This window comes from Octodon degus, unplaced genomic scaffold (assembly GCF_000260255.1).
Source record: "Octodon degus isolate 3935 unplaced genomic scaffold, OctDeg1.0 scaffold00105, whole genome shotgun sequence".
In the NCBI taxonomy this organism is placed as follows: domain Eukaryota; kingdom Metazoa; phylum Chordata; class Mammalia; order Rodentia; family Octodontidae; genus Octodon; species Octodon degus.
The window spans coordinates 2,453,664-2,481,562 of record NW_004524681.1 but is presented as its reverse complement, the minus strand read 5'-3'; the positions used below and the strand labels follow the sequence as shown (position 1 = coordinate 2,481,562).

General features: G+C 56.5%; 1 protein-coding gene across 1 annotated transcript; it reads right to left on the bottom strand.

Annotated features, from left to right (window-relative positions):
- Positions 1–1,063: 1,063 nt before the first annotated feature.
- Positions 1,064–27,647, bottom strand: Onecut1 (one cut homeobox 1). The gene is made up of 2 exons (XM_004638988.2): positions 26,443–27,647; positions 1,064–1,401 (listed from the first exon to the last, which is right to left on the bottom strand). The coding sequence occupies exons 1-2, from the start codon at positions 27,548–27,550 to the stop codon at positions 1,109–1,111; spliced, it is 1,401 nt and encodes a 466-aa protein (XP_004639045.1). The 5' UTR covers positions 27,551–27,647; the 3' UTR covers positions 1,064–1,108.
- Positions 27,648–27,899: the final 252 nt, after the last annotated feature.

Genomic DNA, 27,899 nt, shown 5'->3' with positions numbered 1-27,899 from the left:
ATTGGTTGGTCTTTTGCTAGAAGGTATCGTTTTGAACAAATTTTCTAATTTAGTCCCTGCCTTGTTAAACAGCTCCCTTCTGTGGGGGCGGGGTCCTGCTTGGGAAGCACCCCGGTTTCCCTGGCTGTAAGAAGAGGGCTGCATCACGCCATGCAGGTGGCATGTGTGGGCCACTGGCTCATGGTCTTGTCACCCTGGTGCCTCTGGTTCCCTGGAGCTACATTCTTTCTTGCCAGTTCTGAAAACTCCTATTTCAAGCATCCCAAGAGTTATAAATTATAGCTGTGAATCTATGTGGTGTGTGTGTTGAGCTAGATTAGTTCACATGTATAATTTTACATAGTATCTTGTGTAAAAATAGCTTTGGTTATTAAAATGGTTGCAATAAAATACCTGACTATAATATTAAGTGTGTTCTTTGGTACCTAGGTGATTTTTTTTTTTTTTAATGGATGGACTCTGGTTTCATTTCTTAAAAAATATCTGGACACTCCTTAACAAACAAAGAGAATGCACTGGTTTGGGTGCTGTTCAAGTCTCCTTGGGTGGGTCTGAATCAGGACCGGGCAGTGGCACGGCAGGATCAACGCTCAGGTGCCTGGCGGCGACATCACTCCCGATCCACCGGACCCTTCCTGACTGCCTGCCCTGCCCGAGTCCGCACTGTGGCGGTGTGCAGGCGTGTGAGCGAGTGTGGACGCGCATGCGCACCAGCACACGATCCCGCAACACCAGACACCCTGGTGGCGTGGGGAACGCGGCAAGAGAGGCCAATCCTAGCGGTGTCCACTCCGGGGCCCGGAATCCCGATGTGCTGAGAGCCCCTCGGCAGCCGTGTGCGCGGCGCCAGCAGCCAGGGGCTGCGGGGCGAGGGGCAGCGTGGGGACCCTGCCCGCCCTTTCTCTTGCCACATTGTCGCCCGCTGAAGTGTGTGTCTCCGAACAGAGTCAGGTGAGCTACGTCTTTGGTTTCTTTGGACTATAAATATCGCTTTGTTTTTCTTCAAATATTTCTGAGTATAAACCTGCTATCTTGAGGTCCTGGTTTTTAAAAATCTTCTCTTTTAAATTTAAAGCTTTTCCACCGAGGTTCGAGTTCGTGGCTCCCTTCATGCTTTGGTGCAGGTGCCCGAGGAGGAGGAGGAGCTCCCGGAGGTGGCGCTGGCCTCGTCCTGCCACTTGTCCAGGCTCCTCCGCCGCGCGTTCATGAAGAAGTTGCTCACGGTGCTGAGCTCCAGCCCGAGCTGCTGCGAGATGGTAATCTGCAGCTCCTTGGACGGCCGCTTGTTCTCCTTGAATATCGCGTGCAGAGTTCGGCGCTGGACGTCGGTGAAGACCAGCCGGGGCTTTTTGGGAGCGCTGCCGCGGTCCTTGCCGTGCTCTTGCTCTTTCCTCTTGCACGCTGCAAAGGAATAGGGACAGCATTAGAGCAGGTCCCTGCTGCAAGTGCGGGCGGGCCAGCTGCACCGCGGCTTCTCCCGGCCTCGCAGGCTCAGTCTGCTGCCGGGGCTCCATCTGTAAGCCTCGGACCAACTAAGCTGACCGCTCCGAACTTGTTTTTCTGTCTGGAGAATAGAAAAAACATGTGCTGGGCATGGCGTCACTACGGGAGGTGAGGGGAGAAGGCTGTGCGGTCAGGGCAGCTTGGCATTGCAAAAACAAAGCACAAAGCCAAACAGACCTTAAGAATACTTACCTCGTGGGACTGTGGCAGACGCAGCATGCGTAAAAGTTCACGCTAACTGAGGCACTTTACACATGCAAGGAATGAGGTATGGTGGGAAATTTGGTGAACGTCTAAGTATTTCAATTGTCACAGGACGACCCCTTGCTGTGAACCCCTCCAATTCTCTCCCGCACACACTCACCCTACCTTGCTTGCCTCTTTCCGAAGCAGCTCCTCTAGCTGTGCTGCCATGGCTGCCCAAATGTCAGGTCTGGCATGGGACCCGATCTGGTGACCAAGGTGGGTGAGGATGCAGAGTCACGTTTTTATGAGCTCCCTTCTTTGGACGGTGCTCTGCAACCACAGTCACTGTATTTTTGGTCACTTTGTAAAGACTCAGGAAAGAGGATGCCAGGACTGTGTGGCCAGTGGCCAGAGCACTGGGCCACGTGTGCTGGGAGCAGGGGGCACGGTGGGCAGATGGTGGCACTGCGGCTCTCACTGTAGGAAGTTTAAGTGCCAACACCATCTGACCACACCTTGCCTCTCAGTGGGAGGTGGCTGTGGCCCCCAGAGGCTTTAGTCTGCTGCTAGCATGCTGAGAGCCCAGCTCGAAGTTTAAAGGCCCCATAAGAACAATACTGTTGCCTGGTTTTCTCTGGGTTCCCGGAAAGCCTGTCTATGAATCCGCGTCTATGGGCCTCCCTGCTGGCTTGCAGTCCTCCCTGGGGCCCGAGGTCACGGTGGGAGCCCCTCTTCCCTGCGTCCAGGCTGGGCCAGTCATGAGGGTGCTGTCTGTGCTCCCCTCTTGCTCCTGGGATACCTTTCCTTCCCTCACCGCTCTCGGGGCCCTCCTGGCCCTGGCTGTCCTGGGCACCTGTCCTGAATCCTGTACCTGCCTTGGAGGTGGCTTGGCCTCTCTACTCCTCTCTTCATCCCTGCCCTCCACGGAAGAGCACTGTGGGCCACGCTGCTAGCTGCTGCCTTCCTTCCCCCATCAAGGGACACAGGATTGGGGTTCAGGCATAGCATTAGAAACAACTGTGTCCTAATTCCCAAGGGGTAGCCACTGTTGGCCTGACACAGGCATGGGGACAGCTCTGCCATCTCCTGTCTCACAGCAAGAGTGGTGTCAGCTGCTAGAACATTCTCCGGGTCCACATTCCTCGCCCACTAACTGGATTCTGCCCTGGGGTCCCCTCCACATCAGTGTCCAGTTCACAAGGTGTCTCAGCCCCAGACATGACTGAGAGCAGTGGTGGAAGCCGAAGACGCCTCCAGTCTTTGGAGTTCAGGCACAGGGTCTCTGGGATACTTCTGGAACAGGGCATGCTCCCGAGCAAGCGATCTGTCAGCGACCAGCAACAGCTCAGTGCCAGCAGGTACTTAGCAAGCTGGAGGCCTGGGTTCCATCCCCAACACCAGGGCAGTCCTGAGCGGACACACCTTCTAGTGTATAGTTATAAATCACACACATGTCACCAAGACCTTATTATATGCACTATAAAGCACACAGGAAATGTACAAATTTCAAAGAGCAAGCACACTGGTGAACAGTGGGGATTCTCTTCTCCAGCAGCTTGTGATGGTTCTGCGGCATCTTCCCCCCACTTCCAAGACTCAGGGTCAGGGCATTATGAAAGTGAGCCGAAGCCAGTCCCAGGGACCCGGGGACACTTGTCACAGCAGAAAGTGTCTGCAGCTCTGGCCTCCTGCCACTTTCCCTGGTGCATGCCATGGGTGACGGGAGGCCCAGCCCACCCCGGGCAGCAGCACCTGGGCAGCAGCACGCATCCCACGAGCTGAGTGCGGGACGCCAGCCAGAGGGCACCATCTGTGTCCTGACCTGCGAGACAGTCCCGTGGGTGCCCTCTTTGGGAACTGAATCAGGTCCCCGAGCAAGCTGGGCAGCGCCAGTGCCTGCTGCCTGGTCACTCCCTCACACCCATGCCAGGCCTGGTGTGGCCACAGAATGTCACCTCCATGTGGCTGAGGGCCCTCTCAGAGGTGACAGGGGTTTGCCACGCAGGAAGTGGGCATCTTACCCGCAAAGGGGCCACATGTGTGCAGGACAGGGACTACCAGCTGGCTGGGGTTGGTAGCCCAGATTCAGCTAGGATGGCTGAAGGGAAGCAGGTGATAGGTGGGTTTGGGGCAAGGCTGCCATATGGTTCAGTGTGGGCTCAGTGAAGCCCCTCTGGTGTGGTGTGGGGTAAATGGAGGTGGCAGAGCCTGGGTCACCCAGACCTGTGGCTGCTGGGAGCGTGATGCCTGGCTGCTCCTGCTGAGATCCATGCTGGGAACTCTTTAGCCAAAGGCTGTGCTACCCAGGGAGTGGGTGGGACTTCCCAGCCAGGGGACAAGAGGCCTGGGAGATGGGAGGCAGGGTCTCTGATCCCAACCTTCCCCCTGGGAGTCACCTGTGGGTGGCTGAGGGCATCCTTCCAACTCTACAGCAGCTCGTGGACATCTCCCCTGTCTCCTGCAGCAAGCTCCAGGGCCCCAGCCTCCAATCTCAGAAAGCCTGAGGCAGCCAGGAAGCACGGTCAGGGCCCCGAGGTGGACCACGGCAGTTGCAGGCGGAGAAGCACTTTCCGGAGGGTAGAGTCGGATTGGAGGGCTCAGGGATACTGCGCTGGGGGGCGGGGGGCAGTGCTCAGTGTGTGCCTGGCGTTGCGCTGGATAGGAGCACTGCTCTCCCAGCCCACAGATGGAGACGCGGGTCTCCGAGGGCAGTAGGGACCTCCGCGTGGGATGAGGTCCGGGGGTGCTGATAGGTTCTGCCCTGAGTACACATTGCTAAATTATCATGGTCCTGATCCAACACGGCTCAATCCCAGAACAACAGTTTATCTTCCCAATGGCCACCTTGTCCTTCTTCACTCCAGCCCTGGATACCACTTCCCTTTACCTCCAATCAGCTCCTTATACGTCACTGACCCCGCCCCTCAAACTCCGCCCCCGGCAGAAGTCCTGGAACTCTCAGGCTCCCGGCTCGGGTCAGCGGATCCTCATCTCCTGCCGTTGGTCCTCTCTGTGTCCTGAGTCCATGAAGGCCTTTTAAAATCTTTTCTGTTTTTTTTATTGCACCAAGAAACCTATCACGTGTGCTGGCTAGACTTGTCCACCATGCAAGGCGCTGCTGAAGAAAAGCCCTGCCTGCTCAGGACGGCTGCGTGCTGCTAGTCTGGCCCTCGAGGAGCCCATGGGCTGCAGCAGCCTGGGCAGCATTTTCCAAATGGCACCAAGGAGTGAGTATTCCTCCAAGGTCATTTGAAAGACATGGGTGTAGAACATCTAGGGAAACAGAGGACAATGGGCTCCTGCTCAAAATTCATATGCCCTAGCAGGTAGCACTGACTCTTGCCTTTGCTTAACCCAGTGCCCGTCTCGGTCAGACGCCTGTGGGTCTCGTGGGTGCTGTGGTAGGAGGCTGCTGCCCAGGTCTCCAGCTGAGCTCTCCACAGGGTCACGGCCTGGGTGGAGCCTGGTTGTGTTGTGTGGTGGGGCTGGGAGGGGACCTTGGAACCCTCAGGGGTGGGGGCTGGCTACTGAGTGAGCAGGTGTGCTCACATCTGGGGAGAATCCCCGGATGGTGCAGCTGCCAAGGAAGAGCGGAGAATGGGGTGTGGAGATAGACATGGCCAGCCACAGTCCTGCTGGCCAGAGGAGAGGAGGGGAGGTGAACCATAACAAAGAAGTTGTACTTCCAGAAGCTTCTGCAGGACCCTCACTGCAGGGCCTCTGGGAGACCCCGGTTGTGAATCTGCCATGCTGAGGTAGAATTGCTGAGGACTGGGGTTCCTGTCACAGGACTGGGGTTTCTGTGAGAACCAGTGTTGTGTGCCGGGCCTGAGGACGGGGCTGCAGTAGCAGGGAATCATTGGGAGGCTCCTCTGTGACAGAGGCCAGAAGAGATCCTGAGGCTGGGGACCTGACCTCAGTGGGAGTGGGTGTCCAGCGCACAGCAGAGGGAAGGGCAGTAGAGCCCGGACAGCGTGTGACACTGATGGAAGAAATGAGTATGGGCAGGCAGCCGAGCAGGAGGCCTCCATGGCTGGCCTGGCTGGGGGCGTCCTTCACTCACTGGCCAGGGCAGAGCCGTGTGCTGTCCAGGGAAGAGGAATCCAGCTGGCTGTGGTGGCATGCGCCTGTAACCTGGCACTGTGGGAGGCCAAGCCAGGAGGATCACAAGTTCACGCCCAGCCCTAGCCTGGGCAGTTTAGTGACTTAGTGTGATCTTGTCTCAAAAAAAAAAAAAAAAAAATTAAAAAGCTGGTGATACAGTTCAAAGTGAAGGCCCTGGGTTCAACCTCCAGGACTGCAGAGAAAGAGAGGAAAAGGAAAGCTAAACCAAACCAAGGAGGGAAGGCAGGCAGGCAGGCAGGCAGGTGGGAGGGGGCGGGGGCAGGCAGACCTGCAGGACCTTGAAAGCTGTTCTGTGGGCGTTGAGTTGTGAGATGCAGGCAGCCTGGAAGTGCTATGCTAACTGGTGATCGAACAAGTTATGTTTAGCCGGGGAAAGTGCAACCACACTTCCAGCTTATGGGTCCTCCTGCTTCTCTGGTCACAGAGCTGTTTATTCAGGGATTTCTCTCGTTAGAGCAGCCTTTCCGGGTGAGACTGGTGACGCACACTGGGCATTGACAGGTTCCTGGTCTGCACTGAGATCAGAGCAGAGGGGTGAGAGGAAGCAGCGAGGAGCTGCTGTGACCTTCTGAGGTCGATTTTGTTTCTACTAAAACACTTTCTTATTACCAGAAAGGCTGGTCTAGGAGAGACTGAATCTGGAAACTACGTGATGGCTTATGTGAGGACGTGCCCGGGGCCTCCTGCACTCAGGGTGGGCTTCTGGAAGGTCACAGGATTATGGGGGCTCATAGCTGCTGTTAGGAAGAGGGGGTCTCTGGGACCAGGCTGGAGGGTGCCTCTCTTTCCCTGGCTCCTCCCTCCTCTTATCCCACTTCCTGTTCACATGTGCTAGGCCATCCTGCCTTGGGCCAAAATAAAACTCTCCTCCCTTAAGCTGTGCATGTTGGGTGCTTTGTCCAGCAATGAAGAAAGTCACTGAGACAGGTTTTGGTGCCAGAGAGGCGGTCGCTGCTGTGATGCTGCCCTCTGACCTGTGGTCTGAGAGCCTCTGGGCTGGTTCCCTGGTGATGTTTGGAAGGGTCTGGAGACACAGGCTGGCGGTGCCCTGGAATGCTTGGGGAGGAACTTGACTGCAGCATTGCTGGGAGCTCGGGAGACCAGAAGCTGACGTGTGAGCACTGGAGGGTGGCCCTCCAGGTGTAGCTGGGATGAGGACTCCAATGGGAGCTGGACTCCAGGGCCTGTGTGCTGTGCTCTGGCAGAAGATCTGTCTCCATTTTACTGGTGTCCGGAGCCTTTTCAGGAGACTGAGCTCAAGGTTGGAGGACTCAGCGTCTGGGTGAAGGAAGTCCGGCATCAAGATGAGGGCGGTGGGTATTTTGTCCCAGCAAAGAGAGAAGTGAGTAAGACCCCACGCAGGCAGCAACGTGCACCTTTTGAAACGAGCAGACCTGGTCCTAAGGCCCATGCAGGTTCTAAAGCTCCCACGCACCACTGCAGGCCCTGCAGTGGTTTCCCACGTCTGCTCAACATCTTCCAAGGTCATCTCCCCACTGCAGCCACTGCCCACTCTTCCGCTGGGTGTCCTCTCCGTCCTCTCTGGATTTGGGAAGAGAGCACGTAAGGCCTCTGAGCCCACCCGGCGCGCACAGAACCTGACAGAAGAGACAGACGGCACTCCCCTGCCATCTCATTGCAACAGCCATCGGCTCCTCCACCACCAGGTGAGCCTCTGCGCCCCGGACTCACAGCCACTAAGCCACATGTACTCTGAACTCCTTTAAACTGGGTTTCTATTTTTGCATTAAATTTGTACACTACGGGTTTGTCCAGTTCTCGGCCTGCAGGGCGTCTGGGGCTCTGGACAGCCAGGGAAGTGGCCTAGGATGGCTCTGCTGTATGATCCTCAGCAGCAGTGTGTGTGGCTGTTGGGTCACGTGGGGGAAGGCACAGGCAGCCCCAACTCCGCCTTCCACACCCGACTCGCAGTCAGGCCCAGATGACGCAGGTCCTGGGTCACACGCATTTGCTCTCAGCTGTGAAGACAACAGCTGCCACTTCTAGGCAGGCACGGAAGTGTAAGTTTCTTGCTCAGTCGGTAAACCTGGGGAAGCTCGCCCACCAACCAGCCAGCGCAGATAGCCATTATTTATTTATTTATTTATTTATTTATTTTTGGTACCAAGAATTGAACTTAGGACCTTGTGCTTGCCAGCCAGGCACTTGTGCCACTGAGCTACATCCCTGGCCCAAGCCACTACTTTGAAGCATATGTTGTCTGTCTTCTTAACATTCTAGTAAAAATACATTAAAAAATAAAGGATGCTTTGCCCCTGCATACATGAGCTGTTCTGTACTGTACATATCTTCCTCTTCACACAGTGTGGCGCAGGTCCGACACCAGGCAGCCCTCCCGGAGCTGCAGACACTCTGTTTAACCTTCCTGACCTTCTGGGTGTCTTTGTTCCGGGATCTGCAGACTGGGACCAAGCCCGGGCCTGGGCCAGTGACAGTCCCCAGCGCCAGGTGTGATCAGGTATTCCCTCCAGGGCACCTCTCAGAGACCCGGCTGTGCTCTGGTCCTGTCACTTAAGAGTCAGGAGACTAGGTGAAACTTGTCAGCCAAGCTGGGTCTGTTCCTGCTGGTCAAATGAAGGGATTCCACTGAATCGTGTCCTGCCCCGTCTACAGCAGCCCCTCTGAGCCAGCACCAGCACCTGCAGCGCCCCCCCGCGGAGGCAGCAGGCCGTGTGGACCCTGCAGGCTGCTGGTGTCCCTTCAGTGGGGAGGAAGTAAGGGCCACACTGCTTTCTCCGGAAAGGGGCTTTGCAGTGCAGTCCCACCTGTACCTAGTTTGTCATAGTCCTTTACAAAATTTTGGCTGGTTTCCAGTGCCCTGGAGGGGTAAACACAGCCATAAAGGTGCCCCAGACCTGCACAGGACTGGGTGAACAGAGCTGGCATTTAATTCTGACCAAAAAAATGTCACAGACCACATGCCACTTCCTTCACCCAGATGCTGAGTCCTCAAGGAGAGCCCCAGCCTCCAGATCTGCACAGAGAGCTCCAGGAGCGGAGGAAATCTGCGTCCTGGGAGTCCAGGCTGGGCTGAGTCGGAGGGACTCTGGGCTGGCGGATCAGTGAACCAGCCCTGCGCCTTGCCTCCAAAGGACTGCTGCAGTCAAGAGAGCAATCAGGGCATCGGCTGAGTTCTGGGGCCAAGCTGTCTTGCCATCTGAAGCGTCCAGTCTCCAGCTGGAGGCCAAAGCCAAGGTAAGGCTGACAACAGGCCAGCAGCCTGGGTCAGGTGAGCTGTGGAGTATGCTCTCCCAGGCCTGGATGGGGAGGCCCACAGTGGCTGCTCTCTGTCCCCAGCCTGGGACAAGCACCTGCAATGCCCACCAGGACAGCACAGGCTGACCCCATACACCCACTCCCAGCCTGAAGCGCAGGAACCTTTGCAGGTTCCCAGAGCATCCGGGTGAATGGTCCCTAGAGCCAGCCCACTGACTGCTAAGGGGCATGGGCTTCCTGGGGGATGGAGGTGGGTGAGCCCCGGACTGACCATGACTGGCTGCACAGCCTGTGACTACATCAAGGCCCACTGACTCAGCTCAAGTGGGTATGTGGCACGGTATGCGCACATTTCCAAATGACTCCTGCCAGGGCATAGGACGAGAGGCAGTCACCACTCGAGCCGACTGAGCTCTGAAAGCCCCCAGGATGAAGCTGCCTGTCAAAGTCAGCTCCAGGAGACGCGTGTGGATGAGCAGCTTCCACACGCCAAGAACAAAGCTGCCTGTGAGTGTGAGCTCTGGTGGGTATGGCCCCGGCTGAGGCCCTACAAGGATCTGACCCCTTGTTGGGGAGTGGTGAGGTACTGGGGGTGGGGGGGCAACAAATCTGCAGGACCAAGCTGGTTGAGCAGGTTTCACTGCCTGTCTAAGACTTGTGGGCAGCCAGGGTGACGGAGGTATGAAGCACCCAGTGGAGTGGGGACACCTCTGCAGGGAATCATCATGGGCTCACCCAGCAGAAGCAGCCCAGAGAGCCTTCCCGTGACGCCTCGAGACTTAGGAGGTGTCTGGAGGTGGATGGTTGGAGAGGTCAGGTGACGTGAGGCTGTGAGGACACCATCTGCCACCAGGAAGGAGGGCCGGACAGAAGGGAAGATGGGCACAGCCATCCGCGGTGCGGGACAGGGAGCAGGACTCTAGTGTCCCAGAGCATAGCCAGCTGGCCCCATGTGGATGAGGGAGAAAGGCACAGGGCTCAGGCGGAAGCCCAAAGAGACTGTCCCTGACCTTGTCCTACTTCCTGGCTTTGTGTACCAAGTGAGCGTGCTGCCAGGGCAGACCCACATCTTCCTACCATCAGGGTGCAAATCATTGGGGCTGCAGGGTCACTCCACAGAACGAGGGTCTGAGACAGGAAAGGGTGGACCCAAAGCGTCCTCAGGCACAGATGGGGACAGTGGAGAGCCATCCCCCTCAGGACTCCAGTGTCCTTTGTGTGGAACAATTGAATATCTCAGTTCTTTCCTCAAAAGGTGTTCCTCCCTTTCTGTCATGACAGAGGGACCCTCATGCCTGGGAAGCTGGGCCCTGTGCTGCTCCCCACCCCCACACACGTGCTTTCTGGGCACAGGCTGGAGGGGTGCGGGGGGGGGAGGGGGGACCCTGGCCAGCCTGAGCTTGTCCTTGAGCTATGACTTCAGAGGAGCCTGGTTGTGCAGCTGAGGGCATCCTGCTCTCCCCAGGTCAGCTGGACTGCTCTGATTTCTAAATTAAAGAAAGGGAATATGGACCTCTAAATTCTCACACTTCTGCCAGCGCCTCGCCTACAGGGGTTCGCATATATCAGAATCTTTCATTTGAGTATGCTCCTCAGTGGCCTGCACAGGTAACTGGACCCCAGTTAGGACGACGCTCCACACAGCCGTCAGCAGACAGTGCCCCGGGAATTATGTGCTTATTACGCGCTTTCACCTCACACGGGCCTATTGTGAATTGTAAAGTTTATTGATCCCATTTCTATAATTAATAGCTGCATATATTACTTCAGAATATTCATAGCAACTGAAAGTTATGAAATAGAATTCCTTTAGAAATCATCTGCGATTTCGACTTTCCACTAAGTCATCTGACAGTTTCTACAATTAATTTCTAGTTAATGAAGTTTGCCCTTCTTTGCATTTCACCTGGCCCCGGCCCTGCGCTGCTCCCACGGCCTGGGTACACCTGCCAGGGCACTGCGGCTGGTGGCAAATGCAGTGTGTGGCACACGGCTCCTTGCCCACTCGCTCGTGTGCCGTGCACCCCACCTGCTGCCCTCCTTCTTCTCCAGAGCTCCCCCTCACCAAGGCTAAGTCCAGGCTCTGCCAGGGCACCCCTTTCTGGGAGTGCGAGTCACTGACCACCCGTCCCCCTCCCCATCAGGCGGGAGGGCACGTTCCTTGGTGCCCTCAGGGTCCTTGCTGGGCACGAGTTGGGTGTGGTTCCATAACAAGCACACCTGGGTCCTCCACACATGCTGTGGTGTCAGCTTCTGCCAGAGGCCCGCAGCCCCATGACGGGCGGGCTGGCGCCTAGGGTGCATTTGTGCAGGGACTCCGGGGCTCCACGGTGCTGCGCCCTTAGCAGAGCAGGCTGTGCTGCCCCTTTTGTCCCAGGTCCTGGCAGGGAGCAGGCTGGAGAAGCCTGGGAGCGTCCAACCCTGTCACAGGTCACAGCGCCCAGCGGAGGACCCAGGCAAAGAGGGCAAGGGCACAGTCCACACCTGCCTAGCTGCGTGTGGCAGTGGCCAGTTGCCAGAGTGACCCGGAAGAAGAACTAGGAGACAGGACTGGATTATGGAGAAAGATGGTACCTGCCCAGGGTCCACAAGGTGGAAGCCATAATAATAAATTAATGAGAGCCTGCAAAGAACTGTGGAGAATTTAAAATTCAGGGGATGAAGTACTTGGAGGAAGAATGCTTGGTAAACATACAAACTGTGTTTCTTTGCTTCCTGCTCTCTGGCACCAGCTGACCTCTGGCTCCTGGTGCCTGGCCCTGTGAGGGCTCATCTTCCTCCTGCTTGCAGGGCTGCTGGGCCGGCTGTAGGCTGGGCTGGGGAGCTCAGCGCAGTGTCTTGCTCCAGGCGCTTGGGACCCAGAAGACGCTCAGCCTGGCATCTGGGCCAGCCCCTGGGTAACTAACTGTGCCCTGCCCTGACACCCACTGAGGAGCGAGTGGGCCCCTCGCCAGCTGTTGTCATTGAGTCAGGGTCTCACTACATTGCTAAATTGCCCAGGCAGGTTGGAGCTTGCAATCTACCTGCCTCAGCCTCCCAGGCCAGCACCACTCAAACTTAATCGTGGATAGTTTGTGAAGGTGAAGATGCGGGCTGGGCAGTCGGGGTGGGCCTGGGAGGCCAGCCACCATCCAGGGTGCTGAGGACTGAGCCTGGGCCCCAGACGCTCCCTTCAGGGTGCAGTCAAACAGGGCAAAGTCCCCTGGGAGCCTGGAAGGTGGCTTACATGTAATGGTCCCCCAGAACCCTAGCTCAGACCCACTGAATTGGACTGAGCATGGACCACACATTTAAACAAGCTTTCTGAGCACCTAGGACAGCCACAGAGCTGGAGCCCGCTTTACATTTTTTAGTATCTTTTTTTGTGTGTATGTGTGTAGCCAGCTCAGCCCACCCTGGGGGTGGGCTGGTGTGGCGTGTGGTGCTGGGGATTGAACTGAGGTCCCTGCGCGCTTGCCTAAGCAGGCACTTTAGACTGCTGAGCTATCTCGATGGCCCCAGTTTTTCAGTATCTTAAAACTTTTGAGGAGTGAAAGAATTACCCCACACTCTTGTAAGAAACAGATGGAGGAAGTCAGTATTTGAGGAAGCTGCCTGGGAAGGGTACCAAGGGACTCCTAGGAGCCTGGGCCCTGGACATCCTGGTTAGTGGGACCCTCTCCCCCACTGAGCTCAGAGGGTCACACAGCAAAGCCCAGTCACTCATCATGTAGGCTGTCCACACAGAGCAAAGGCTCCTTGTGAATTTGTTTTCTTTTTTTGAGACAAGGTCTCACTATGTAGCCCAGGCTGGCTTTGAACTCATGGAGCTCCTTCTGCCTCAGCCTAAGATTAGGCGTGTCACCACACCCAGCATGTTGAAGACTTTGAGCCATGAAAACTTTACCATGTGTTAGGATCTTTCTGAGGGCTCATTAGTCCTGGCTCTGCCCCAGTGTGTCTGATTTCCAACAGGCTCCACAATGACACTGTAGCAGGGGTGTGGGTATGTGCGCATGCATGAGAATTCTGCCTAAAATGCTTAAGCAGTTTTATAAATCATGCGTAAAGCAAAACAAACTCAGACATATTACTAGATGGACCAAAGAAGTGTGTGTGTGTGTGTGTGTGTGTGTGTGAGAGAGAGAGAGAGAGAGAGAGAGAGAGAGAGGTGGGGGAGGACAGAGAGGGGGACAGGGAGACTGTAAGAGAGAGGAATCACAGTTCTCACTGCGGAGCAAAGAGCACACAAACACACCACGGAGCATGACGCAAGTGTACATAACTACATATGTGTGTACTTCCTGGCTTTGTCTGAGGGGCTGGAAGAGCAGAGGCCCCTCCTAGCGTGAGCATACGAAGCCTCTCCGCCCTGCTGGGAGACCTCACCGTACCACTGAAGTGGCAGACTTGAGGCTTGGGACACAGTAAGTACCTGAGAAGCCTGGGACATGTTTTTCTGTGAACAAGTTAAAAAAGTGTGTGTGTGTGAGACCAGGCCGTGGGAGTCCAGCTACAGGGGCTGCCATAGGAGTCAGTGACATGTGGGACAACTGATGCGTCCACCCCTGTGTGGCTGGTGCTGCTACTGCTGCAGAAAGCCTGGGGCAGCTCGGCAGGGAAAGCCCCGGCTGAGGAGGGGCTCAAGCCCTGACCCACTGATAGCAGATCCAGGGGAGCACAGAGGAGGCGTGGCGTCTCCCTGGGGGCTTGTAGGGGCTCTCAGAGATGGCTTCTTAGCACAGGACAGCCACAGTGCCTAGAGTTCACTGGGAAGAAGTCAGGCAGTGCTGCCTGGGGGTTGGGGAGTCAGAATTAATCGCAGCGGAGCGAGGGTCACAGTGCGGGCCCCCAGGCACTACCTCTTCAGCATACCCTCCCTCCATGAAGCTTCCTGGGCAAGAAAGCACCCGGAAACACAGAAGCTGAAAGGCGACTTCCTCCTTGGGCTTGCCAGGGCCCAGTGGCACAAAGGGATGAGGAGTGAGGACAGCCACACCTTGAGACCAGAGGGCACTGGCTCAAGGGACTCTACTGGGTCAAATGACAAAGCTGAGCTGTGACTACCACAGAGGGTATCATGAGGCTTGGGGAAGACACTATAGCACAGAGGGCTCAAGGCCTGGGGGTGTGGACCTGATGACTGTGTGTGTGTGTGTGGTACTAGGGATTGAACTCAGGAGCTTGCGCTTGCCAGGCAAGCACTTCCTCCTCTGAGCTACGTCCCCGGCCCCCTCAGTGGACCTTATGGGACCATGAGCAGCCGGGCTGGGCGGCAGCAGCTTGGCTGGCTAATGGCGGGCACTCCACACACTGCTTTTCTTGGTTCTGCTTCACGCTTGCAACTTTTTACCATTTGAAAACTTTTCAAGTAGTACTTAATGAGATGCGTTCACCCCTAAGTTCTCGCACTTAATTTTGTGAAAAAGAAAAAAGCATAAACATGATTTTTACTTGTATTTTCCAAAAGCCAGAAAGGAACAACCCTGCCCACAAGCAGGCATCACCTCTGGGTTCTGGGGATTGTGAGTGCCTGTTTTATTATCCTGCTTCCTGTTTTCTAAGGCTTCTACACAGAACACGCATAAGAGGAAACCCAATAATGTACAGTGCTGCAAGCAGCTGCCCTTGATAGCGAACGCAAAACGCAAATACTCAGCGATCCTGGAAAGCTTCTGTGAGTTATGATGCTTCTAGAATATAAAATCGGGCTGGGGGAATAGCTGGGTGGTCTCAGTGCCTGCCTGGCAAGCGCAAGGACCTGGGTTTGATCCCCAGAACCGCAGGCCGTGCCAGCTACCGAAACTGGGCGTCGTGGCGCCATACCAGTGCGGGGGGAGGATCACCGCAAGTCGGAGCTGCATAGAGACCCTGTACCAAATAACTACATAAAAGAGTTTTTAAAAAATTAAAGTCTAAGATCATCAGAATTTGTTTGGCCAGTTTGTGGATCAACCAAAGTGCCTTTGAATAGAGGCTTGGTTGGACAGATGAGCCTCCTGAGAGGAGGCTGGGCCGGCACGCCCGCCCACGGGGGGTGGGGGTGGGGGTGGGGGTGGAGGTGGGGGTGGGGCACGTGGCTCCCGCCTGCCTCGGAGCTGCAGGCGTCTCCTGTCCATCGATCCACCGCCGGTGTCTGCGCATGATGTAATTGGGAGGGAAGGATGGTGGCGCTGTGAGGGATTTACTCTATCTCCATCATTCTGCTGTTTTTTAAAATACTCTGTCCTAGTCTGAATAACATGATTTTAGTTTCTAAAAGTTACAAAACAGAGCTGGCCTAGTGGTGCACACTTGTAATTTCAGCTCTTGGGAGGCTGAGGCAGGAGGGTCATTGTGAGTTTGAGGCAAGTTGGAGGCCAGGTGAGCCTACCAGGTGAACTACATCATGGGAAACCCTGTCTCAAAACGTCCACCACCCTGGGGAATAGAACAGCCTGGCCACGCGGGAGGGGCAGCCCGGCACCCTGTGAGTCTTGCGTGCCATTCCCTCGGCCACCACAGCATGCTTCTGCCGTAGAGAAGAGTCTGTGTTCTCAAAAAGGATTGCACTTAAAGTGCCAAGTGCCTGAGCCTGGCAAATGGACAGCAAGTGCTGAGACAGGGTTGACCACGGCGGGGTCCTGACCACAGCAGGACCCAAACCAACACATGCGCAGCGCGACAGAGAACTCGCTGGAAAGCCTGCCCCTGCCAGAAGCCGAGGCCCTCTGGTGCCGCCTCTGTCCCTGACTACTGAGCAGTAAGAACGCAGGACGAGCCGCGGATGCACAGGACACAGGCGAGCTCCAGGGGTTTCTGCTGGGTGAAAAAGGCAGACGCAAAGGGAGCGCATTCTTCCATTTAAATCCTAGAGAGTCCAACTAATTTGTAACAACAGCAAGCCGGCCTGTGGTTGCCTGAAGGAGTAGCAGGTCGGAGACGGAAGTGGGGGATTAGAGAGTGACAGGCCGGAGCTGGGGAGGACATGGGGCGCCCGGTAACCTGGGCGCAGCGGAGTTTCCTGTGGTGCAGACGCTGAGGCCCCTCACGTTGTGCGTTTAAGAATGTGGTCTGCTGCATTTCAGTGATACCTCAAGCCATCTGCTAGAAGCCAAAAAGTGACGCTGTAGCCATGTCTACGTGCTGCATTACTGCAAGATAAGGAGCATATGGCAGACAGAAGTAACTCATCGGCGTATGTTCTGAACAGCTCTCACACACACACTGACTTTTCTCTCAGGAAAAAGCTGCAACAAGGAAACGCTGTCAGAGCCCTAGAAGCACTGTCACCAGTCACCAGTGCGCTGACTTCTTCCTCACACCTGTAATTCCAGCACTGTGGAGGCTGAGGCAGGAGGATCACTGCAAGTTTGAGACCAACTGGACCACTTAATGAGTTCAAGGCCAGCATGAGCTACGGAAAGCCACTGCCATGGGTAAGCTTTGCCACCCACAGGAAGGAACTGCTACAGACCTGTACGGGGAAGAACCAGACTGGCAGGCTCCTGGCCCTTCAGAAACCCATGCTGTCCACAGCCTGTGAGGCCCCTGCTGGACCATTGACCCATCGGCGCAGGCTCCAGAACTGTGCCTGCGCACCTGCAACCCCAGGGCTCCGGGAGGCAGAGCGGGGCTCACAAGTTTGAGCCCTGGGTGGGCCACTTAGTGACTTAGCAGACTCCTGTCTCAAATCTTTTTTAAGAAAAGGGGACTGGTGATATAGCTCAGTGGCAAAAGCACCTGCCTGGAAAGTGCAAGGTCCCAAGTTTGATCCCCAGCATTGCAAAACAAAAACAAAAACAAAAACAAACCCCAAACCCCACAACTTTAAAAACAAGGAATAAACAAAAAAGTAAAAGAAAAGAAAGGAGTTGGGGGCGAAGCTCAGTGCAAAGGAATGAGCTCAATTTCCAGCTCAACAAAATCCAAACCAAACCAACAACCGAAAAAGAAGCCATTCTCCTTCCTAGGACACACACACAAAACATACATAAAACCACACACTAAAATGAAAAAAGTGAGCAGCTATTTGCCTTTTTCCTACCAGAAAAAGGAAGGGAGGAAGGAAAAGAAAGAAAGACTGAGGGGTTTTTGGGTAGAAGCACCAGAGCTCCAGTGCAGAGCATGCAACCCATGGAACGGATATGCCGAAAAATGACAATCAGTTCTTGGGCTGCGGCACAGGACGGAGCACTCGCCCAGTGTGCACGAGGCCCTGGGTTCTGACCTCCCTTTCTGAAGCTGAGGAATTTTCTCTGGGCGCCTTACTTTCTGCCATGACAGGGTTCCAAGGGAGGGGTGTTGAGCTTGGGCAGGACCTATATGAGGGTCAACTCAGAGCAGGTTGTGCTGAGGTTTACTTGGACCACAATGTTTGGTCTAATCTCTGCCTCCCCAGGGTCCTCTAAGTGGCTGCCTGTGAAGCAACTTGTGTCACAAAAGACATAAAGCAGTACAGGACTCAGGCAGCCACTGCCCAGCAAAGACCAGGACACTGGCTCCTGGTGGACAGCCTGTGGCTGCTTCTCCCTCCTCAGCAGTGCCGGCAGTGGCCCAGGGCACACACGCACACAGGTGCTCACACCCGCCTCCACACCAAGCCGCTTGTGCTGTTCACAGTTCCCATCACTTACACACACAGTCCTAAACATGGAGTTGCTTAACCTTGCTTGCTTTTGAGCTTTGTAGAAATGGCACTACTCTGGCTCAGCTCACCACCACGGGTCTACTTTTACAACTTAACACTGTTCCTGCCGTGTATTTGTGCTGCTGAGTGCAGCCCTAGCTCATCTGTTTCCATCTCGGTGAGCTCCTGGGGTGCTGGAGCACATCATTATTGACCCGCGGATCCCTCACAGAGGCTGCTCCGGCTGCTGCTCCTGGGAAGGGTGCTTCTGGCATCTCCTCATGGCTGCAGGAAGACTTGGGAGTTTTCTAGAGCAGAGCCTGGCGGACTCCCAGCACGCATTCTGCAGAGGGCTGTCTGTGGTCACCAAATGCTCAAGAAGGTTTGCTGTCATGGTCTCCCTGGTACATGAACAAGTCAGCGTGCTAGATGTGTCAGAGCAAGGCACTTTCCACTCTGGGCAGCGGGGTAAGAGCTCCAGGGAAGCTCTCCCTTAGCAATAGCTCATGGTACTGCTGGCTAGCTGGCTGCTTCCTCCAGACCCTGAGGCAGAGGCTGGGCAGAGATGGTACTGGAGCTGGGCCTGAGCCTGTGTCCTAACACTGGGACGGAGCACTGCACTGAGATGGGGTGAGGATGCCACTGGGCCATAGCACGGGTGCACAGTCACAGTGTGGTGCCCATAAGGGGACTCTGGGGCCAGGCCCATTTTGCACTGATGGAGACAGAAGTCCAGGAAGGTCAAATGACTACTGCATGAGAGTGCTTACAGGTACCTGTCTTCGGCGCAGACTCTTCATCCGGAGGGCTTTCTTGTTTTCCCCTGGTAATTTAAGATGGCATAGCAGGATCCTCTAAAAAAGTAAGAACTCTAAATATCCACTCAATTAGCAAACTTATTGGTAAGGCAGGGTTGTGGGGTTGAAGGCTGATCTATTTGCTGACCTTAGCATCTCTGCTTGTGACGTGCATGGGCCAAGTCCAGGGGAGGCACAGAGGAGGAAGCCACCTCATGGTCGTGGCTGCACACAGACTTAAAAGGCGCAGGTCTCCTGGAGAGAAGGACTGGTCACCTCGCTGATCCCTGCACCCCAGGAAAATGCTGGGCGCTTCCCTAAGAAAACGTTGTGAGAAAGGCGAAGCTCACGTTCATGAGGTTCGGTCTCACTGTCCCTCTCTGCATACTCATCACCGAGCTGTCCTAAGCACTGGGGCCTGGGTCCACCATGGCAAAAACGGTTTTGGTGACTAGAGGGTCCTGACTGAAGGGCGTGCTGCAAGGAAACTCAAGACAACATCCGCAAGAGACCAGTTCACTGCGCGCTGTGCTCTTTGAGGGGCATGCGATCCAGTGTGGGGCAGCCTAGGCAGGGCCCGTTCCCATCCAGCCAAACGGGGAGGCTTCCACACTTCCACAGCCTGTCCGAGCCTCTGCTGTCCACCGGGAGCCTCCTCTCCGCGGCCCACTGCCCAGCCTCACTGCAGCCCAAGGACGGTTTGCACCTAAAACCATCTTTCCACCCAGCGCCTCTGCAGCTTGGCAGGGAGCGCTTCCTGAGAGGCGCCCTCTTGGAATGTCTCAGGGAAACCCAGGCCTCCAGACCACTGTAGGGGTGGGGCCAGCGGGGACGCGGGCGGGGAGCTGACTCAGGCGCCCATCCGGACCGGCGCCACCCTGCTTCAGGCCCGCGCAGTGCCGCTGCATTAGCAGGGCTCACTGGATTGATGATGAAAAGAGGAACTGAGTCTTCCAGTAGCGTCAGCGGAAGCAAATGTTAACTTTCTTTCAGAGTCCTTAGTTAGCCGCATTAGTGTGACAAATAAGTCTTTGTCTGGCATAAGTAATTAGACTTTAATCACTTTAACTGCATCTTAATTACCCCAAATGAATTGAAAGGACATTTAATAGCAAAGATTAAATTGCCTTAATGAACGATTTTTGTGACTCCATCAATACTGGAACCGCCTTGCCACTCCTCTCTCGGCAATCGCCGTGGCCAGTGCGGGTCACTAGGTGGCGCTCTGCTTTCGTCTGTTTATTTAATTTCCCCATTGATCTGTTGCAGGAGACAACAGGAAAGAAAGCGAAAAGCACATAGTTTATTGTGTTCTTCTGATAACCTCTCTTTGGGACCATGAGATCATCACCAGATGTGAAAACGAAAGTGACTTCGGGGGCTGTCGATACTGAGCGCCCCACGGTGAAGCAAAGCCAGGTGCCTGGAAATGCCAAGTTCCCCTCTCGACAAGCATATGTAGATTCTTGATTAATTTATTATTTGGGGGTGTGTGTAGAGTCAGACGATGGGAGGAACACGCACATTTGGGAAAGGCCAAGAGCCCTAAGCACCACTGAGCACAGCACAGCACAGTACAGCACAGCAGAGCCGGGAGGACTGCGGCTGGGCCCTTGGGTCCTCCTCCAGGCGCGGTCCCCAAGGGCCAGCCCTAGCCGTGAGCGCAGCTAATGAGATGGGTCTTGCCCCTCAATAATTGTTTAAGTGAACAAATGGACGGAGAGACCTGGGCTCCGCATCCAACTCTGTTCCTGCTTGCCATTCCCTCTGGCTGCTTCTTTAGGGAGAGCAATAAAAAAACAAAAACAAAAAAACCCCTCATAAGTCTTGAGTAAAACAAAGGTAAGTTTTTATAAGGAAGTGTCTCAGAGTCTCAGAGGGAGGACCCCAACTTCAAGACCTTTATCGTGCACTAGGTGCAGAATAAGTTGGGTGTGTCTTACGTGGAGTAATAAATATTTCTTGCTTTGTGTCCACAGGCCAGATGGACCTGAACTGGTGACAGAAGCCTAGGGTGGAGGCTAAGACAGTTCCAGCTCTGATCCACGAAAGCTGGGCTCAAGAGATCCGTGTTTTCCAGCTGTGATGTGCAAATAAATCATCTGAGCTCACTGGAGAGCAGCGGGGGAAGTAGTGGTACGGCCGGCCACGGGACTGCTGGTCCCAACCTCTCTCAAATCCCAGTCTGCCAGCCTCTCATTCCCATGCAAACAGCACCAGGCTATGGGGTACAGCAGGCATGTGGTGTCTTCTTTCTCTTCTTAGGTCTACAAGCAATTCTGGGGGCACGTGGCACAGCCGAAGAGTGCTGGGGAGCAGCTCCCTGAGCCACCACACGACCGCCACGCACCCCAAGCAGAGCGTGCGCAGCTCGCTGAGTTCCTGCTACCCACTGCTGAGACAAACACACCAGGGGCCAGACTGTGCTCCAAAAGGAGAAGAACACTTCTACAAACTAATTTGCTCAATTTTATGACAATGTAAGATCTTCTGGGGGAAAGATACACAGCTGGCTCCACAGCAAGACTTGCGATAAATAATTTGTGTCTTTCCGTCGGAGCTGTCAGATGGTCCTATGACCTGCTGGCTCCCCTCCCCTCCTACCATCTCAGGAGGAAATGGAGATGTGGCACAAGTACTACATAGTAACACGCAGGCACTACGATTAAAACCTGCTGGACACACTTATGATTGTGTGCTAATTTAATTCATATTAGGAATTTTTTCCTGTTCACTGGATGAAGCTGGCATTTTTCATGTGAAAACAATGTGCTTTCCTCCTCCTCTTCCTCTTCCTTCTCCTCCTTTTTTCTATGCTGGGGGTTGAACTTGGGACCTTGTGCTTGCCAGGCAGGTACTTATGCTGCTCAGCTACCTCCCCAGCCCAATGTGCTTTTTGCTAAAGGTGCTCACTCACTTCACTTACATCCAGGAGTCATATTTAATGAGTATTTACCTCGTGTTTTCCTAAAGCACAAGAAACAGAGCCTCTAACAACTGTGGTCTCCGTGAGCTTCTGCCCCAGGTTGGGGTCACTGCAGTCGAACAAACTGGGGAGATGCGCTGCGTTGGTGGGCAGTGAGGTGAAGCCGTCCCTCTCCCTCAGCCATCCAGGCTGCTCACCAAGCTGCCAGCCAGCTCTGCACTTCAATATTCTAGTGTGTGGCATTGAGGGGGGCCCAGGGCACCCCACATAGGAGTGGCTTCAGCTGAAGCCAGGGGCCAAGACACTAGAGAACCCCATTTTGAGCTGTGAGTCACCATCAGCCTTGAGGATTTTTTTTCTTTTTTCAATGAGAAAATCAGGAATCCATTTTACCCGCACTTTAGAAGAGCTGCTCCTTGTGAGAACTTCGGGGAGCAGCCCTCACCTAAAGCTGAGCTTGCTGAGGGTGTGGAGATGATGACATCAAGCAGCTTGAGCAGCCTCCTCCTTAAAGACCTCACAGATTAGAGATGACTATAGATTTTCCCCAGCACAGATCAAAGGTACGGGATTGAATGATTTAGCCTAATGATCCAGCCCCTGTCATACCCACAGGGATGGGCGGCCCTGCAGAAGCAGTGTGTGTGTGCTCCCACTCACACCGGGAACTCCAGGTGCACGGGCAGGTGAGGCCTGCAGCCAGATGGACGCAGGCAGGTGAGACCTGCAGCCAGATGGACGCGGGCGGCCCAATCCGTGCGACGATCTGAGGCAGCCTGCGTCTATCCTTGGCGGACCTCGAGTGCTCGCTCAGGCACTCTAGAATAGCAGCGACAGACTACCGCTTTCTTCCTACAAGTTTTCAAAGCATCCCGGGCTGCTGCACTGGTGACAGGCGGCGAGCCCTGTCCAGGGTCCTGATGGCGCGCGCCCTGCTCCACCCACCATGCAGGAAACAAAGACGGCCTGGCTTGGCTGGGCCTGGGGCCGCCTCCCTCCTGCCTTGGGTCATTTCGCCGGGAGAGGAAACAAGGAAACAAAGGAACTGCTGATCCGCTGCATCCCTCAGCCCTCATCTCTGAACTGTGACAGCCGGGTCACCTTCTCCTTTGCCGACCCTGCTTTCCTTAAATAAAAACACACCAGCAAAAGCATCATTTAGATTAAAATATCCAAGCTTGTGCCTTGTTAGGGCAGGTTAGGACTGTGGTGTACTTTGGAGGGCACAAAAATGTCTCCATCAGTTACGTAACCCCAGGTATGGTCTGGGCCCCCAAGAGGGGCACAAGACAGCCTTCTCTTCCTCCCCCACAATCTCTCCCCGTCAAAACAGTTGGAATCGCATGACCATGTCATCAAAACAAAGGCGTAGCTAGTGTCCCCTTCCTCGCCACTGCAGGACCAAGGATGCATTGGGTGACAGGCCCATGGGCCCACAGGGGGTGCACATGACCTCCACAGAGGGGCAGTCAGGGTCCCTCGAAAGGGAGCCCCCAAACCAGGGGATGAGGGTACATCACTCACAGGGTTCTCAAAGCTTGAGCACAGAGACAGGCCTCGGGCTTAGGGTGGCTTTGCTGCCACACAAATGGACTGAGCTATTGCTGATCATTTTGGGGTCAACTGGACGGGCTGGGGTGATCATGGGGCCCTGAGGGTGGGTAGCAGGCTGAGCAGCTCTGGCTAACGGCCCTCTCTGCATACTTCTGAGGCACTCTTGAAGGGCCCTGGGGTTTGTCTCTGGTGGGCACTCTCACTGCATGGATTCCAAGGTCACTGCACAATGGCTATCACACCTCCTACAGCCTCAAGCAGGTTTGGCCTGCTCAGGGCCTGGCGCCTGTGCATGTCACACCCTGTGTGCACCTTCTGTGCCTGCCCCACTCAGCCTGGGCTCCCTAGTGGGCACTGCACAGAGGGATGGTGCTGCTCAGCCTTGAGGCATGGGCACACTGCTAGACCCTGGCCACAGTTCCGAGTGGGCTAGGGTGTGTGCATGCGTGAGGGTCCTCCATCCACTGCCCTAGGCAGGCTCGGGAACTCAGCCACCCCCAGCCTGGGCCACGATGGGCGGGGGAGGGTCCAGGCCTCCACCAGGCTCCAGGCGACACGGTTGGTCGCGCCCTGCCGGTCCTTTGTTATAGCAGCTGCGTAGCCCAGATGAGGCTCAGCCTCTCTTCCCACCCTGCACCTGGAGCCCCCAACTCCCGCATCCCCACACCCAGGCCTGGCTTCTCTCCAAGGGCTGAGCAAGTGCGGTGGCTGTGTCCTCCGACTGCACCCTGTCCTGGCTCCCGCAGCCCATTGAGGCCAGGGGACAGCTGAAATGTCCGGCCGGAGTAAATAATTAACAAAAAGCAAATGGACTTGTGCGGGGCCTTGATCAATCAATCTCACCACAAGGCCACTCGTGGCAAACACTGCCCAGGTTGGGTCATGCCAGACTTTCTCATGGACTCCTCCAGGAACCCTCCCCCGGGCAAGAGGTCCTCCTCCAGGTCCCCCAGGGCAGAGGCTGGGGACACGTCCCTGGTGCTGGGGATTCTCTGCCTCCTCCCAGACCTGCAGTGCTTGGTCCCTTCTCCTGCCCAGGGTCTTGCAAACATGAATTTCCATCCATGCTGGCCTTATACCACTTAGCACCTTGCACTGGACTGCACTGTGCTTCAATGCACGGGCAGCAAGCTTTACACTGGAGGGAACAGTTTTAAGGTGGTTAATTTGGTGAGAATTCCCTCCCTTGTTGCTCATCTTCCACCTGCACTATAATTTGGCAGAAGGCCCTTCTCCAAACACCGCTGGTCTGGAGGGTTCGGATCCTGCGGACCTGGGGCCAAGCAATCTGTGCGGAGGCTGGGCCTTCTATTGGTTGAGACCCGCAGGTCTGTGTGCGCACTGAGCAGCCTGTCTCCGTGCACCAGAACAGCAGTGCTGGAGTCCTGTAGCCAGGCGCTCTGAGCCCTGCTGGATGCCATCGGAGTGTTTAGAAAGCGACCTCGCTTCAAAGAAAGCAAGAAGGCAAACAAGAAAAACAAACAAACAAAAAAACCACCCACTAACAAGAGGGCTCCTGCTTATCCAGTGCCTTAAAATGAGGCTGTGGCTTTCCCGACAGCACCAGATCGTCCCTGCTTGCACCCGGAGGTGCCCCTGGCCTGCCCCTGATGTACTCCTACCCGTCCTTGTGAACCTCTAAGTTAATGAAATAGGTGATGCTGGCTCCAAGTTTTGAAAACCAGGTTCCATGAGTTTGGGGGAAAATATCCTACTTCAGGTCTCTCATTTTCCACTTTTTCCATGAAAACGCCTTTCTAGGCTGCTAGGTGTCCAGGCAGACACCCTTTCAGTGACCTCCCGGATCTCATGAGCACCTGCTCTGCACCTTGTGCGGCCTCGGGAGTGAGGATCCTGACACCTGGGTGCTCCCACCCTCAGCTCCACTCTGCTCAGATCCCTGGAGGTGGAGGGAGCCGCATTCGAGGTCTCCTGGGAAGGGAACTTGCCGTCTGTCCTTCCAGATGGCCGGAAGCAGTGTGCCCTCTCGCTGAAGTCTGGAGTGCGTGCCTTCACAGCTGGTTGTGGAGCTGGCCTTCCCCGAGGGAGGGGTGCCTTTCTCCTTCCTCTTCCTGCTACCCTCCCCACGACCTCGCAGGCCCACCCGGTGCGCAGGCAAAGCACTGCCTACCAGCGGGCGCTCAGAGGCGAAACCCATCCCATGCTGAAGTGTACCGCTCGCGGGTTTAAGTCAGTGCGCGGAAGACAACGAGGTGTAGGTGCCGGCAAGGAGGGGCTCACCGAGAGTGACCAGGGGATACCTTGGCGCGCGCACAGACAGATCTCGGACAGAACCTGCAGGGCGGGGCTCAGGAGGCCAAGTGCTGGAACTCCAGGGCTCGGCGGGAGGAGGCCTGGGTGCTGCGTGCTCGGTCCTGGGCGCCCGCCAGTCCCACGGTCTCATTGGTGCACACGGTGGGGGAGGGGACCGCGGCCTCCCGCTTTGATTTTAGACTGTGAAATGGCTCAGTGCCCCCAGCTCTGAGCGGATTGACTGTCTCTCGTCCTCCAGGGACGAATTAATGGAGAACGATCAGTTAATTAACAAACCCTCATTCAGGCTTTTACCTTTCTTTCCGCCAAGGCTGGGCCTGAGCATGTGCCGAGCAGGGGCTAGGGGCAAAGACTCAGAAGTCAAGCTCAGTGCGCCCTCAACCTCTGCTCCAGTCTTCCTCTCTGGAGGTCTCGGCACAGCCCGGGTTCCCAGCGCCGTTCTGGGCTTCACTGTCCCTTGCTCTATATAGGCCTTCAGGGGAGCCAGACGCCCAGGCTCCCTCCGAACAAGCCGGCTCACGTGCCTTTTACGGGGGATCCCGAGGCAGACTGGAGGGTCACTGGCACACTCCTTCCCTCTCACACCGGCCTTCGGAAGACAACCGAGAGCGGTGAAGGCGGTCCCGGGCTCCACTTGGGGGGGGGTCCCGTGTCACTCAGCCCTTTTCCTAGGGTCCTCGGCACCGCGTCTCCCCTACCCCACCCCATTTCCGGTCTACAGCAGGCTCCGCGGGCGCAGTGCATTCCGCAGAGGTCCCACCACACACCTTTCCTGGCAGCTGGGACCTCTGACCTGTGTCCCTACAGTGCGGTTCCCTACAGCCTGCCCCGAGCCTGGAGACCGAGCGCGGAAGCCGCTGAGCGGGTGCAGCCGACAGCTCTGCGGGCTCTAGCCCAGCGCAAAGTGCATACCTAGGCGCACTGCAAACTCCGCATGCAGCTTCAGGTAGGCATTCTGTGCCCGCTCCTCCCAAATCCCGGGTGCTCGACCCAGAACCCCTTGCACAGCTTGTGATCTGCCGGTTCGAAGATGTCTCTTGGCCTCCGGCTAGGCGACCTTTCTGTGCTGCCCCTCAGCACAGAAGTGCTCCGTAGGCAGTCACGGAGGCCGCACAGCTCAGCTCCGAGACTCTGTCACAGTCCAGTGCGCGGAACCCTAGGGGAGGCGTCTGCCCCCAGCCACGTGCCAGTCCTCCCAAGGACCCGTCTCCAGTTCCCTCTTGCCCACACGCCCAGCTCTGTAGCCAGCTCACCTGCTAAACGGAGCGCCGACATGCGCTGGAACTCGGGCTCCTGCAGCCACTTCCACATTCTCCGGAATGTCTCCCGGCCGGACTTGAGCTTGCTCCAGGGTTTTGGGTTGCGCAGCAGGTCCGAGAGGGTCCCCTGGGAGCGGCAGAGCACCCTCTGAGCAAAGATGGCCTGGGGAATGCTGTAGCGTTTGAGCTCGGTGGTGATGCGCTGCGCCACCTCTTTGGTATTGATCTCTTCCATCTGCCCTGAATTACTTCCATTGCTGACTTGCGCGCCCGCCACGGAGGGGTTAGGCTCCCGGGCAGGGCCCAGGAGCTGGCCGTGACCCTGGGCGTTCAGGTGGGCGTGGGGATGGTGCGGAGGAAGGCCGTTGATGGGCACCATGCCGGCCGAGGTGGGTGTGAGATGTTGTTCCCCGTGGCGGCCGAGCATGGCCGGGTGGTGGGCTTCAAAACCGTTGGGGGTGAGCATCTTGTCGGCGGGCATGGCGGCTCCAGGGTGGCCATAGTGAGGGAGCCCTTGCTGGGAGTTGTGGATGCCACCCAGGCCGGAGCCGGAGAGGGGCGAGAGGCTCTGGCCCATGCCGGCCACGTCCTTGTGGTAGGGGGTGTAGAGGTTGTTCATGGAAGCCAGCCCGCGCTCGTCGCGCATGAGAGTGAAGCTGCCGCTCACGTTGCCCGCCAGGCGCTGGTGATGGTGCGGCGGGTGGTGGTGGTGGTGATGGTGGTGGTGGTGATGGTGGGGGAACTTGTCGGACACGGTGGAGATGGGTGGCAGCGGTTGCAGCGGGGTGAGCGTGGTGTAGGTGGTGGGCATGCTCATACCTGGGGGGGTCTCGCAGGCCATGGTCATGGTGGGGTGCAGGGGCCCGGCCAGGCTGTGCTCCGGGCCGCGGGGGTGGTGATGGTAGTCGCCGCCGCCGCCGCCGTCCAGCAAGGTGGCCATGCCCAGCGAGCGCGGGTGCGCGGGGGCCAGGTGGCCGCCGCGGTGCGCCACGGATCCGCGCGCGTGGGGACTGCCTCCCAGCAGGTCAGCGGGGGCGGGCACTGGCTCGTGGCTCACCGCGTGCAGCTCGCCGATCGCCTCCATGGTCAGCTGCGCGTTCATGGTGATGCAGGCGAGAGCGCGGCGGACACCACATCGAGGTGGCGGGCAGAGCGGCGAGGGCGCGCGGGTCCGGATTACATCGGCCGCCGGCGGCTGTGCTGCCGCCGCTCACGCTCCCGGTGGGTTCTGTCTTCTCCTGCGTGCACGCGTGTGCGTCCTGCCTTGCCTCTGCCCCCACCTTCCCCTGCGTCCTCGGCTGTTTTTAAATATTAATTTCCAAAAAGACTGCGCGCGTGGGGAGAACGCGGCGCCTCCAGCCCGGCGGCCCCCTCTCGCCCCTCTCCTGCCTAGAACGGCGAGGCCCCCCGCGCCCCTGCCGCGGCCCGCGCGTCCGCCGCGGCTGCTACCC